Source organism: Neophocaena asiaeorientalis, unplaced genomic scaffold (genome assembly GCF_003031525.2).
Source record: "Neophocaena asiaeorientalis asiaeorientalis breed wild unplaced genomic scaffold, Neophocaena_asiaeorientalis_V1.1 scaffold131, whole genome shotgun sequence".
Lineage (NCBI taxonomy): Eukaryota > Metazoa > Chordata > Mammalia > Artiodactyla > Phocoenidae > Neophocaena > Neophocaena asiaeorientalis.
Window position 1 is genome coordinate 4602401 of NW_020173201.1, and position 15856 is coordinate 4618256.

The following is a 15856-nucleotide window of genomic DNA, read 5'->3' on the forward strand; positions in this document are numbered from 1 at the left end:
CTCTCCCATTAATCTGTCTCATGTCAATTTAATTCTCAGACCAGCCAGAAGGAACTGGAATGGTAAAAGAAAATTTCTTCCTCTCCAACATGACCAAATGACATGATGCATTATACATATGTTGAAGTGATATAACTTTTTTAGCAGGTTAAGGTAACTGACTTTCAATACTGTAATCACAAGTTATAAGCAAAAACTTAAAAATAAAAGCAAATAAATTATTGAGAAATATTATGGTAGAAAACAAGGACAATTAATAAGTTGAATTAAGAGAACTTATAAAACATTCTGATTTGTCAAATTCTACTGAATCAACCAAAATTTTTTATTTATTTATTTTCTCTTTGCGGTACGCGGGCCTCTCACTGTTGTGGCCTCTCCCGTTGCGGAGCACAGGCTCCGGACGCACAGGCTCAGTGGCCATGGCTCACGGGCCTAGCCGCTCCATGGCATGTGGGATCCTCTCGGACCGGGGCACGAACCCATGTTCCCTGCATCGGCAGGCGGACTCTCAACCACTGCGCCACCAGGGAGGCCCCAACCAAAATTTTTTAAATGTATGTTTTAGTTTGTTATTTAAAACAATAGACGTGCACAGGATTTGGCATTTGGACAATTAACTTTTAACCTTCCATCTTTAAGAATGGACTATATGAAATATGCACAGATCAACTATTTCTAAAAAGATTGTTTATCAGTAAGCTGATTTTAAGGAGCATATATATTTTCTCTTTGTCCGGAAAGTGAAATAGGCAATATTCTGCAGTCGGGGTAGGGGTGAGGGTGATTAATAGATGGAGACTTCTGAATATTGAACAATGGTTATCAGCCAAACCATAAAGTGGCCTCAGTGTGGAAAGAGTACCTGTCCCCTAACAGCTTGAGTAGGATAAAGAACAGAAAATGGAGAACTTGCAGGGATACTTCAAGTATATAGGCACAGTGGGTAAGCACATAAATGTTTAACCATAATTCTTAGGATTTTGTCCTATCTTTACGGCTTCTTAGCCCAATGAGCTTGAAAAAAAAGCCGTTTACTTTTTGTGGCTCAGTTTCTGCATTTGTAAAGTTATGATGATAATAACAATAGATCCAATTGCTTTGGGTTTCTATAAAAATTAAATGGGAAAACATGCATGTTAAAGTATACATATTTGTTTATTTATATATTTTAGTATTCAAAATAAATATTTTGAAAATATTGGCAGTCCCTTCATAGGGAAAATAAGACATCCCTGCCTCGCTGAATTTTACCATGAACTTGTGGAATTATTTGCCTATGTGAAGATTATACATTCTTGACCTATTAACTCAGAAGTATCCATGTGAATTTCTTTGGCTATGGGGAGAAAATATATGGATAGATATTACACGCATCACTCCTGGGTAACAGCAAATAACTAGGCTTTGTTTTTTATTCTGTTGTGTTGTGTTCTATTTTCCACAGCAAGCATTGCCCTCAATCAAGAGATCAGTAAAATTCTAGACAGAAGCTGTTTCATCAGTCTGACCTGTAGCTTGTAACAGTCACTGCCAACTAGTGATAGGCATAGAATGTGAAATTTGGCAATAAAAACCTAGCTATTTTAACTGATTCACAATTTAGTACTTAAAAGTGGAGTGTGCCATAACAAACACCCAAAAAATAAATAGCAGTGACATCAAGAGAGAGGAAGGTAGTGAGGAAACTGTTATTGGATGCTGTAAGGATGGGAAATCATGTTAGGCAGTAGTGAATCATTTAGCAAAACTCCTGTTTGCAGTAAGTAACTTGGAAAGCAAAAGCTGTACGAAAGGCAGTCATGGCTCTTGACATCAGACTTAACCATGTAATTAGTGTCTGCCTCTAGTGGAAGGATTACACATGACTAACCCACTAGCAGCCTTGTGACTTGGTTTGGTGGATGAAATGTGGGCAGAAGGGTCCTGTGTCACTTCTGGGAGAAACATTATAAGAGGGCATATGATTTACTGTGCCTCTTTTTTCACTCTCTCAAAAGAACAACATTGCCACAGATAAAGGCTGAAGTTGAGTGAAAATGATGAACAGAGCTGGAACTGATTCATGATGGACATAACAGTGTGAGTAGGAAATAAACTTTTCAGTTATAAATTGTTGAAATTTTGAGTGTGAGTGTGTGTGCATAATATAAACCTAGCTGTCCTTACCGAGACGATAAGGAAACAACTTAAATAGTGCCTGCCCCATTAAGTTACACTTAAGTGTTATTATATAACTATTATTATCATATGAGTATGAGAATGATGGTGATGGTATAAGAAGATTCTGTATGTAAGAAAGGAGGATTATTCTAATGGTAATAGGGCTGAGTCAAACACTCAAAGAGAATGTGAGCCATAAATTATAAGGGTAACTTGGATGGAAACAATGCTCTTGTAAAGATAAATAAAAAGCTGAGACTTATTGTATTTGGGTATAATACATAGTGCTATTTGGTAGCACTGGCTCATCTTTAGAGTGATGAAAGTAGATCAAAATTTCAAGGGACAAAGATGAAGGAAGCTGTTGGAGTCAACACATTTTAGTGATTTAAATCTTGGAGGAAATTGGCTCCATGTAGAGGGGTATTATGGTAAAAGTTTAACAACTGGCTCTGGACTGGAGGGTACTGATTTGTTGCATTTGCTAATTTCTGTGGCATAAATACACCCACCATGGCCAATTGCAAGCTATCAATGTGACACAACTCAACACGAAGCTGGGGAGAAATGCTCACAACTTGCTCTCACGATCTCAGAGCCCATTCTGGCTCCAGCACACCAGTCTTACAGGCTTCACTGGCAGGTCAGAATTGCAAAGGAGGAGCATGCTTAAGAGCAAGATGTGACCAAATCTGGAAGAAAAAAACCCACCTAATACTAACACTGATCAGCATAAGTTCGAAAATTAAGAGTTCTTAAATGGGTAACATTTTCCTCCACTAAATGCCATCAATACAGCAGCCAGGCAAAACAGCCTTAACAGGCTGAGGAAAATCACAGCCTCCCAAACAACTTTTAGATAGAATGAAAGGAAAATACCTACAAGGGGAAAGGAAGTGGGGGGTGAACAAGGATTATTCTCTGAAAAGAAACCACTTTTTTTTTGTGTGTGTGTGGTACGCGGGCCTCTCACTGTTGTGACCTCTCCCGTTGCGGAGCACAGGCTCCGGACACGCAGGCTCAGCGGCCATGGCTCACGGGCCCAGCCGCTCTGCGGCACGTGGGATCCTCCCAGACCGGGGCACGAACCTGCGTCCCCTGCATCGGCAGGAGGACCCTCAACCACTGCACCACCAGGGAAGCCCCAAGAAACCACTTTGATCTCAGTCAAAACAGATTATTTTGAAGTCAGTCTGCTGTTATCTTCGAAAATATATTTCCCCACAAATCTTGTCTTTCTAAATTGAGCTATGAGTCAGCAGTGGGTAGTGCCGTGTGTGAAAAAGAGAGGATGTAGCCAGAAGTACGTCTAATGCATTCTGTTATTACAAGTCTTTGGAAGAGTAATTTGATGGAAGCTTTTCAACTTTTAGGTCACTAGTTTAAATTCAGTCTCAGTTGATCAGGAGCAAAAGTGTATGGTTGGTGGCCTGTGAAAAATGCCTTGATGGTGTCACCCTAGTTCTTTCTAATAGAGACTGCCACTTTGTAATTGGCACCCTTTATTTTGCTTCTACCAGAAGCACAAAGGGTGAATAGAAATGTCATTTCAAGTATTTTCTCAGATTTTGTACTAGAGATATTTGAGATATGAAAAAGGCCAACTCCTTTTCATCTCTAACTCACAGGTAGAATTAGTCTCCTATAATATGGTACCTAGATATTTCTGGGATTTATTGAAACAAAACCTGAGCCAGCTTACAGGTAAAAATATATCTTACTCATAGAAAGTTAAATTATACAAAGGCACATTTTTAAGAAATATTTAAACGTAAAACATGTAAAATTTCCTGGCCTGAACTTACAAATCTAAGATTTATTTTTCTTTTCTTCTTGTTTAAACAAAATAAATCCCCATATATGTAAAGAAGGATTTTCATTATTCTATAAAGGTACTTGTCTTCATATTTGGTTTTCCATATTTTTTATCATTTTCATGACTTAACTAAATGTTTTCTTCCTCCTAAAGAAACTAGGTTTTTTTTCTTTTATTTTGACCATTAAAATCCCCCAAATTTCCTTATTACTAATATGTCTACTTTCGTATAATTTTGTTTCCCATCTTTTAATAGTAAATGAACAACAAAAGCAAATTCTCTCTAGTTGCCTGGAAAAAAGCAACAAAATAAATACGAGAGCAGAGGCAAAGAGAAGTATCTGGTAATGTCAACCAAATTTTTGGCAGCCTCAGATAATGAGTGGGATATAATGGAATGAACCTTGTTTTGGAAATAATGATAATTCAATCAGCTGAGTTAGGCCTCATTTAATTTCTGTAAGGTTCACTTTCCACATCTAGATAATGAGGTTGATATGTTTCATTATTTTTTACATTCTTTCTAGTACAAACATTCTATGGAATCTTCATTTTTATATCATCCGGGTTTGAGTGAGAGGGTGTCTGTATTCAGATGACATTGAGCAAGATGCCTCGTGTCACCTCATTTGATGGTAAAGATCGATGCTGGGATTTTCTTAAATCATCACATTTAAAATCTCTCTTAACCTTCAAGGCCAGCTTCTTGAATTCTCATGTCAACACCTCCTGCCATTTCCATATAACACCAGGAGATGATAAATCCTCCGTCCTCTGAACATCCATAGGTAAAATAATATGTCATGTTCTGGTCCTTGTGATTTTTATGGTAAGTGACAGTTATTATCAACACCACATGTAGCCCAACTTGAAGCTGTAGATTCAGTTGAAAGTGCAGCATTTTCTGGCCAAATGTGCTTTGGTTAGAAATGTATAAATTGAGAAAATCAAGCTATGATTCTGCAAGTAACTCATATGCCCATGAATCTGGAGCTGCAAATGGAAATATCACCTAAAGCTACCCCATTCATCGAAACAAATAAACTGAGGCACAGCAATTACAAGATTCGCCCATGGGCACAGAAGAAAATTGTCTGCCTCAGCAATAGAATGCCTACCATCAGCCGGCGAATCTAAAGTCATTTTCTATACAGAACACTGCAGCAAAAATAAATCCTGCTGGGGCAAAGGAATCCGAGACAGAAAATAATAGTCAGCTGCAGACTCTTTGGATGCAAAGTACAAAATATTCAAGTGCATGTTTCCAATCCCTTCATTATCTCTTGTAATGATTGCAGCTAATCCCTGCCAGCTAACGTTAGTTCTTCAACAGTGGCAATCAATAGAATAGATTAGCTGTGAAAACCCACCATCCATATTATCCCTGCTTTCCTTTCCAGATGGAATTTTCATTCACTAGAGTGTAAACAGACATGTGAGGTTTTCTCCCCCGCCATGCACAGATATAAACCCACTAGCCTTCAAGGTTGTCGCTAGAATTTTTTTTTTTGTTGCTAGTATTTTATACATATATAAGGAGCATACCTGTAGATTTAATAAAACAGCGCCAACCCTCATGGCCTCACTCATTTCAAGGCTATACATCAGCTGTGGGAAGCGAGGAGGGCTTTGATTATTTGGAGGAAGCACTTCAATGTACACAGTGCAGATGGAGTGCCTGCAGAGAAAGAGAAGCAAACAAGAGGGGTAAAAATCTACATCACATTTAATGACAGACTGAATTTGATATTCTGTTATTGGGTTTACAGGAGAGGAAATTCTGAATTTTTATAGGAAATAATAAAATAATTCAAAATGAAAGGATGGAAAAATAAAGCTACCACCAAAAGATGATGTTTTTATGAAATTATCTTAGTAAAAGGAAAAAAAATGCCTCAGGTACATGTTTTTCCTACTTAGATTAATAGTGTGAATTAAAAAGGAATAGCTGTACAAATAAAGCTAATAAATTAACTTGACTTCTGACTTTATTTTGTAATGCTTCTTTAATAGCAAAAAAATATTCTATAAATATCTGGTAATAAGAGTTGGTCTTGGGGCTCTATTCCTATTAAACCAGCAGAGAGAGTATTGATTAAAATAACACAAAAAACAAAATATGGGCTGTGTTTTATTAGTTTTGTTGCTGACATCAATGGCTTAATGAAATGCATATCAAGAGTCAGGATCATAAAGTAATCATTGTATAAAATAGTTGCAAACAAAACCAAATCTGTTTTTAAGTCTTCTTTAAAGAGTTTAATATAAAAATTTAGAAACTAGATTTAATTGAAGCCTTAGGTTGATGGGCATTGTTTTTGAGGGATAAAAATATATTCTATTATTATAAGGACAAAAACATTAGCATTGACATAATCACCTTTTTTGGTATGTCTAAACTCTGAAATTTCTTTACACAGCAAAAGCTGAAGAAGATGTTCAAGGCTGGTACAAAAGAAACACTGGCAAAAATATATCAAATGAGACCTGCGAATTTACAAAATTAGTCTTCTATCTTGAAGCACATACCACCACTGCCTGAGTTGTATGCTTTAAACTTATTTTAACAAAATCATGCCTTTTTATTCAAAACACATTTCTTACAATTTCTATTTGGGGGCTAGAATTTTCTTAAAGTAGCCCAAAGCTCTTTGCATTAAGTGCATCAATTAAAAGACACGGTCACCAAAAACATTTTTCTGAGATTATTATTCTATAATAGTTTACTTTGAAAAGCCCTTAAGAGAAATACAGATCATAGGCACTGAAAACGATTTTTTAGCTTATCACCTTATATCACCTTATATTATGCCGAAGGCCAAATTGTTTCTGATCATATTCTCAGTAGAATAGATACCTATAGAATATTAAGCACCTCTAAAAAGCTGCAATGACTTTAAAAAAATTTCATACTTAAATTCATCACAATATTGTTCCAAAGTAATCTCATTTTAAATTAAAATCTCTTAGACTTCATAATCAGTTAAAGTATCTGCATTCTTTCTTGCTCTCATTTTATCTCATTATTAAAATTTGCCAATAAAATTAACCAAAATATAATTGCTTTTCTTTTCAATTTTGTTTTACAACTCGTGCTTTAAGGATAAAATGTTTAAAGTAGATTAAAATGGATGATGAAATGCTGCTTATAAACTTAGAGGTATTAAGTTTAGCTTATAGGTACTATAATGGCTAGATGAAAAAGAAAAATATCAGCAAGTTATAAATTTAGTATGCAAAGAGTCCCACTCTCATATTGTAGGAATACATTAATTGTCAATATGAGGTGGGCCTATTATCCTCCCAGGTGGTGATCTGGTTCCAACAGCCATCCCAAGATATACACTATTGCTGATATTACCCTTCATAATCCTGACTTTTTTTAGTGTCTGTTATTTATCAAGTGATTTAAATATTTTATAAATCTCTTCCTTTTTGCTGCCAGCACATTCTCTATGCATAAGTCTTATAACATTTACCCTATACCACATTGGTAATAATCGTAGCTGAGTGACGTTGAGCACTGGATTCGTAACCACACATTCCTGGGTTAGAATTTTTATGCTACCACATGTGATCATAGGCAACTGACTTCTTTCAGTTTCACCATTTCCATCTGATAATTAAGAATAATAATAACATTAAGATTAGCATAAGGACTAAATAAGATTATACGTATGGTGTGTATGTGTGTGTGCATATGTGTGTATGTATATATAAGTATATACACACAAAGAAAAACAAATTTATCAGTTATTATTGTTAACTGTTCAAAATAAGGCTTCCTATTCTATTCTGTGGAATGAACTAAATAAGCTTATATTTACCTTATCAACATCCCTTAAAATATTTTAGACATTTTAATCGCATCTTTTCACTTTTCTTGGCTAAAAACCTACAGGCACAGTATCCCCTCTTGCCTCCCCAGAGTGGAGGGTGGTAATGTTAGGGTTCGGACATATTGGATCAGAATCTTTTGATGTGGGACCACAAATCTACATTTTCCATGGATATACAAGGTTTTTCTCACACACACTTGATTCAGAAGACTGTTGTCCCAGAAGTACATGGGAAGTATAGCATGTAGACTCACCTGCTTTTTAAGTTAGGAGCCCAGGGGATTCCTCTACAAACTGACCTAAAACTCTCCTTAATAAGCGTGGAGGCAAGAGATTCCCTCACTGATTAACATTTTCTTTTTGACATAGAACACACCTGTACCCCAAATTCAAAGCTTCTTTTCAAAAAGTTAGAGCGTTCCTGCTTTTGATATTTAGAACTTCAGCTTACTGATGTGGAGTACTTTATAAAATCTTTACCAGAATATGGGTCTCCTTCTGCTCTTAAAACTATAATTTGTACTAAACTTATTGTACTTTGTATATTTCCTTATTTTTCCCCCTTTGAATATTTTCCCATTTTAGAGGGCTAAACTGTTTATATCCACAGCACTACAATAAGGACCTCTAACTCAGATGAAGCTTGTGTCTTTGCCACAGAGAAGAAAAATTTTAAATGCAAAACAAAAAGATTATCCCCAAGGCAGAAGACAGTGAACAACTATGGTCCAACATGACCGTCTCCTTCATCTGCCCTTACTCCTTTGCTTCCTTTGCTCTTTTCCACAGTAATTCAAATGCTAGAATTGCTAATCATGTCCCCCACCCCCACAAACACACACTCCTGGATCTTAGAGTTATTTGGGGAAGATCATAACTCAAGGTCTTGCATTTTTCATCTTTAACATCCTGACACTTCCCTACAATGTGTTTAAATAAGCACTAACCTTCGTGATAGCTATTGCCTTCTAAAATGCTATCTCCTTTTTATCCCTGATGTCAGCATAGTGTCAGTTAGCTTTCCTAAAACAAAATGCCAAGAGTATTAACAATAAAATGATATCATTAATGCTGTAATAAATAGTAGTAATTCAACAGCATTGATCAAGCACATAATAAAACAGGACAGTCATGAGGTAAATAATAAATTATAATAAATTCTATGTGAACACTTTGTATTACATTTTATAGCTAGTCTTAAATGCATAAAACTGAGAATCTATATAATACCAATTTTATTTTTGTAATATAGCCAGTATAATGTAGATAACTCTCTATTTCTAAACATAAAAATCATAAAGTTTTTATTTTGCATTTGGTCATGAGGTCAAAGTAGAACAAGAGAGGTGATGTAACTTCTCAGATAATCGTATGATTTTAAAAGACCCTAGAAACCATCTAGTTTAACTCCCATTTTACAAAAGAGGATTATAAAATCAGAAAGATTAAGTGACAGATTCAGGGTTATGAAGTTAATTAGCAACAGCAGATAAACTAAAAGGCAAGGCTTCTGTATTCAAAATCTGCCTGTCCTTTCTCCCCACATCCTACAAGAACAAAAGTGGGAGGTAAACTGAAGACATTTTAGTTATCTGATGTGTATTTCTGTGGGGAGTATAAAACATCCTTGGTTTGCAATGAAGGATGTTATCTCACAGGAAATCACAAATTTCAAGTCTTTGGATCAGGCTATAATATTACGATCAATTTAAATTATTTATATCATGAATAAAACTTCATCCATAACACTTTGTTTTTAAGAACAAAATAAAATATGAATAAAAAGAGGTTATGAAGATAGACCTAAGAACCTTTAACTTCAGAAATCGTATAATTTTTAAAAAGATAAAAAGTCATATTTTTTGGATATATTTTTTGGACAATATCATTGTCCATATTTTTTGGACAATAGTACACAGTGGTACTGAGGTGATGTCCTTGACACTTAGAGGATTGCACAATCTGTATGGTAATTTTCTTTTCAATGTGTCAACATACTCTACAGGGTGTCTATTTGTAACTATATTTCTACATTGTCTCTAAGATGAAGGTTCTAGGTATTTATATTGCTTTCACTAGTAGACTTAAGACAAAAACCTTATCTTTTCTTCCTTTGTCTCCCACCAACATAACACTAAAAAAGCTGTATTTACATTTCAGTGTTTACAGGTTCTACTTTACTATTTTGGAAGTACATACAGGAATCCATAGGAGCAAAAATTTCAGACTTAAAGCTAAATAAGATGTCAGAGAAATTTCTCAGGGGAAGTTACAGGGACAAGATGTACTTAGGTACATGGTGTTGAGAGGAGACCGAAGAGGACACAGGCAGAAGTCTAACTAGAGACTTCTAATTAGAAGAGGTTTTCAACACTAGAGAGAACAGTGGCTTGGACTGCTATGTTAATAATGAAAGTAGGGGGATTTGTTGGTTTCTGAGTATGTTTTTAGGGTAGAGCTTAGAGTTGTTGCTCAAGATTATATATGGAGTTTGAATGAAGGATAAGCATTGAGGATGGCTCCAGGGATCTTCAGCCAAAGTGACTGCAAGTTTGGAGATGCTTTATACCTACCACATATCGGACATTGAAGTCACCAAGCATTTTTTTTTTTTTTTTTTTTTTTTTTTTTTTTGTGGTACGCGGGCCTCTCCCCGCCGTGGCCTCTCCCGCTGCGGAGCGCGGGCTCCGGACGCGCAGGCCCAGCGGCCATGGCCCACGGGCCCAGCCGCTCCACGGCATGCGGGATCCCCCCGGACCGGGGCACGAACCCGCGTCCCCTGCATCGGCAGGCGGACTCCCAACCACTGCGCCACCAGGGAAGCCCCTCACCAAGCATTTTGACAAACATACTGTTGAAATGAATGCCAAGCAGACTAGAACTAAACTCTTCCGCAGTGACCTGCAGGTCTGTAGATAACAGTGGGAGATGAGTATTTTCCTCTATAGAGGAAAATACTATTGATCTCTTAAGAATTCCTAATCTTTGGGATTGATTTTGGTAAATCATATTTTCTTGAAAAATTATCCATTTCATCCATCTTTTCAAGCTTTTACAGCTATTAAAGCAAAGTGGTCTTTTCATGATTCTTTAAATTTCTTCTATATTTTTTCCCTCTCAGAATTTATTAGGTAAAGTTGCACTTTCTCCCACTTTTTTTGATTAGTTTAGTTGATAGTTTATAAATTTATTTATGTTTTTATTTATTTATATTTCAAAGAACCAAATTTGGATTTATTGGCTTTAGAGATGTTTACAACTAATTCATAGTCATCAAACTTATGAATTCATTTTTGTGTTTCTTTGTGGTTTTTGCTTATTTCACTTATGAAGTATCATAACAACTATATAAAGCCTTCACAAAAGATTCTCAAAAAGAAAAGCATGGACTAATTTCACTAAATAAAATACCAACAAATATAATCCAGCAGTTTATTTCAAGATTAAAATACCAAGGCCTACTTGGATTTATATCAGGAATGAAAAATAGATTTATTATAGGAACTGTATTAAGATCAATCATCCTAGCACTGGCTCAAAAAGAAAATTCATTATTGTCTTCATAGCTGAGGATATTTATTTGACTTGAATAAATGACCATTCTTATTTTTAAAAAGTCAATAAAATAAGAATAGAAGAATGTTTTCTTAACATAATAAAAGATGTTTTTTAACCATAAACCAATATAATAGGGAAATGTGGGAGGTATTCCCACTCAAATCAAAGTCAAGACAAGCATTTTTATTGGAAGTACTAGCAAATGAAATTAAAGGGAAGAAAAAAAATAGAAAGACATCAAACTATCACTACTTATAAAATATATTCTTGGATAATGTAGGAACATGAACTGGAAAACTACAAAAACATAAGAGAATTAAATAAGAATGTGGGTTAAAATTAATATAGATTAACAGCTTTTACATATGTGTCAACCAACTAGAAGAATGAGGAAGAAGAAGTCTATTTACAATAACACCAGAAGATGAGAAACAACTCAACAAAAAAATGTATAGGACATATATAAAGAAAATATTTTTAAAATAAAATCTACTAAAGGACACAAAAGAAAACATGGACAAATGAAGAGACAGAAAGTTCTTAGAAAGATTCAACACCAACAATGTATAATTTAACCCTAAGTAATTAATTTATAAATTTAATGTGTTGCTAATAAAAATACAGTTAAAAAAACATACTTAAGTAGCTTATATAAAGTCAAAGAAAAAAATTAACAGAAAGAGGAACCAGGAAATTTTTAAGGAAGAAAATCAATGAGTTAAGTTCACACCACTGTGTTATAAAGCATAGTTTAAAATCTTAACAATTAAGATTGTGTGATAATAGCTCATAAAAAAAAATAGGTGAAGTAATGGAATAGTGGAGAAAGTCTAGAATCACATTCAAATACATAAGCAAAGATATAATAAATGTAACATCTCAAATTAATGAGTAAAAAGATGAACCAACCAATATATTATGTGAAAAATGGCACAGTTGCCTGAAAAAAAAAATACTGGTGGATCAATACCTCCTATTGTACAGTAGGATAAATCCTAAATGCAACAAAGATTTAAACATACAATATGAATACACAAAGTCACTAGTAGAAAACACAAAATAATTGTAACCTGGGTTTAACAAATCAATAGAAAGATGGGCAAAGATTATGGACACAGAATTCACAGAAAAGGTAATAAAAGTAGAAAACATAGGAAATATACTCAAACTCACTCATAAGCAAATGGATAAAAAAATAAATACTATTTTTTTAACCTATCAGGCTGGCAAAAATCCAGAAGTTTGATATGACACACACAAGGGAGACTGTTTAGAATTAGCCATACTCAGACCAGGCAGTTAGAATTGCAAATTGTTATAAGCCCCATAGAATACAATTTGGCAGTTCTCTCTAAAACTTACAATTGTATGAACCCTTTGGTCTAACTTCTGGGAATTCACTGTACTGATATACTGGCACACATTCAAAATGATGCGTGTTCGGTGTTACTTATTTCTTCATTGTCTGTTAAAGACAGACTGACAAGTAAAGTCTATCAACAGTGGATTTCTTAAACTGTATTACATATATATGAAGGAACATTATGTAGCTGTGATTAAAAGTTTTTAGGGAATTATCCAGTATTCATCTGGAAAGAACCCTAAGATACACTGTGAGGGTGAAAAATAAACCAGCAAGGTTCAGCAATGTATTAATATTAACTTCATATTTTCTTAAAATGCATACTGAAAATCTGGAAACAAACAAGAAATCAATAAAAGGGACATCTCTTGGGGGTGGGCAAACAGATGTAGTTGTAACAGTTGGAAGTCTTTTTACTTTTTTCTCTCTTACTGTCTCTCTCTCATATATATCTATGAGATTATATTACATATACACAAATATATAGATAGATTTTCTAGATAAATTGTATATGTGTATAAAATTTTTTTAAATAATTACTCTGACACTGAGAGACGGCCTCAAAACCCTGAGACATCACGCGTTACATGTTATCTGTGACCTCTCACTATGAGCAGCCTTGCTTTTTGCTAATAAAGCGGACACATGCCTCTAATATTTCCCAGTTCCCACTCCCCCTCCCAACAGAGACTTGCATCCTTCACATCTGTGAAATCACAGTTAATTATTTTGTGGTTTAATCTTGACTTTATTGTACTTTTCCCACAATTTGACCAAAGAAGAATATGCAGTTCCTGAGAATCCAGTCTCTCTGATTTTCTGATCTAATTTAGGTGTTATAAGATAAAAGAATGCTTGTGGCACGTCTTAAACTTAATTTTGGGGTTTAAACTGGAGCGATGAAAAGATTGCATTGCTTCTGATATAAATTACCTTCTCTCTGCTGGAGGAGCGTTATCCGCTGCTTGGATGGTGAGTGCATAAGTCCGCCCAACTATCAATTCCACCCCCGGAGCGATGGTGATAAGCCCTGTTGTTTTATCGATGACGAAGTCTCCCTGAGCCCCAACCAGTATTTCATATGTGATCTCCCCGTTTGACCCTTCGTCTGCGTCGACTGCAGTGAGCTGGAATTGAAAATAACAACATAAATCCTCTTGGGACTCAACTTTCCACCACTGTGTCATTTGTTTTCACCCAACAAAAGAAGCTTGCTTTCAAGCACACACACACAAAGTAAGTAAAAAAAGTTCTCTCAGCATGTACACTCTTGTTTTCTTGAATTGAGGCTACTGTGTTCTAATGCTGAATCAATCACATCAGGAAAGAATTTTTTGTTCTTGTGAGAGTGATAAAAGATTTTGAATCTTGAAGACTATTTTAATTTCCTAAAGCAAAAAAAAAAAAAAAGGAAAGCCTGTCCCTATAGGAATTTTTTTTTCTCTGTCTTATCACCTGTTCTTGACACATAAACACATATTAATAAGGACGGAGGCCTGGAAAAACTGAATTGCTTTTATTATTCCCATCCTTCCTTTGCTCTAATTTTTTCCAGTCTTAATGTTTTCCTTCCCATCTCCCAGGGATTCTCTTGTCCTGTAATTCTTTTTACTTACACATGGGTTTAGCAAAAATTCTTATAATCTTGTTCACAATGACTTATAAAGGACTGATAAGGCTTAGAGTATTACCTTTTCAAAAGCAAACAAATGCATCTCCAATTGTAGAATATCTAATTAGAAAATAAGAATATCAAGCCCAAGAAATATTTTTTTTGAGAAAAGGGATTCAATTTAGAGTCCCTGACATAATACCACATGAGCATCTGTAAGGCTAAGTTGCACATATTCATAATCATTTTGGAGCAAATGATATGCAATAGTTAAAGACTATTTTGGGTCATTATATATGAAAAGAGAATAACCATTATTAATTTCATAAAGCCAAATTAAGGTCATTATGATTTAATATATTAAATAAGCCTCATGGACTTCCTGATAAATATAAATTTACTTAAGGGGGCAAAAAAAAAAAGATTCTACTGGGAAATCTTATAATACACAGTTTACAAAGAGTCACAGAATTTTCTGTTTTCATCCTTTGACAGATAAAGAAAAGAAAGCTGGCCTCAGTTTACACATAAGAGGAAAGCAAAAATTTCCTGTTAATAAAACACACAGGGTTGTAATAAATAAAGCTGCAGAAAAAATTTTCTTATTTATTGACATTACGTATTTCTTATCCATGAGTTTCACTTCTATAAAGTAGCAGTTCTTTGTCATCCACAGACTTCTTTGGGCAGCTATGGGACATTTTGGTGCACTTTCTTAGATAAAATGCAAGTGTACACATTTACCTTGAAACTTAAATTCAATGTCAGATATGCTGTGTTAATTAATGGCCCATTCAAAGGATCATGTTAACTATCCTAATGAAATGTAAACAAAGTACTTTACGCACCTCATCGTGCTCAAGGGGATATACTGTGCATAGCCTATTTCTATTTTTATTATACACTGCATTTAGAATGATAATGTGCATAGAAATAGCAGCAACACAAATAATTGAGAGAAAAAAAGGAAATTTGAAAGAGAGGCATAAATTCAGCTAAGTCTGAGACTGGGTATTTGGGGGTGAACAGATGTGGCTGCCAGAAGGAAAGGCATTTCATGAAACGATTTTGGGACTTACGTGAGGATGACAGACATAGTCCTAAAGGCAAAGGAGAAGGAAACAATTTGCAGAAAGTCAGAATGAATGATATATATTTATGGAGAACTATTCAAGCCAGACTCATTCTCTTTTGTGTGTGGATAAAATTAGAAAATTAGAGGACAGGGGTAGCAGAGGAGAAATCAATTTTGATTATAGTAAATCACTTAACACAATGTCTCAGGAAATCCTAATTAAAATTTAGCTCAAACTGTATTCAATATTAACATTCTTCCTGGGACTGAAATCAGCTAAAGGAATTTAGTGATAAATGACAATGCATCAAGTTAAGAAGAAGTGTTGAGAAATGTGCTTAAGGGATATAGGTATTATGGTTGGTCTTATTTAACATTTTCATAAATGATATTGGAAAGGAGAAAGCTGGATGATAATTAAATTGAAAAA

The 15856-nt window shown here is 34.8% G+C and overlaps 1 protein-coding gene across 1 annotated transcript in view; it reads right to left on the minus strand.

Moving 5' to 3' along the window:
- The window catches only part of PCDH15 (protocadherin related 15), a 689667-nt gene that overhangs the window by 249740 nt on the left and 424071 nt on the right, over positions 1-15856 (minus strand). Inside the window, exons 15-17 of the mRNA XM_024744857.1 lie at positions 13673-13866; positions 5525-5657; positions 1039-1109 (exon numbers count right to left, since the gene is read on the minus strand). Of these exons, the coding sequence (XP_024600625.1) occupies positions 1039-1109; positions 5525-5657; positions 13673-13866 (398 nt within the window). The remainder of the gene's footprint in view (positions 1-1038; positions 1110-5524; positions 5658-13672; positions 13867-15856) is intronic.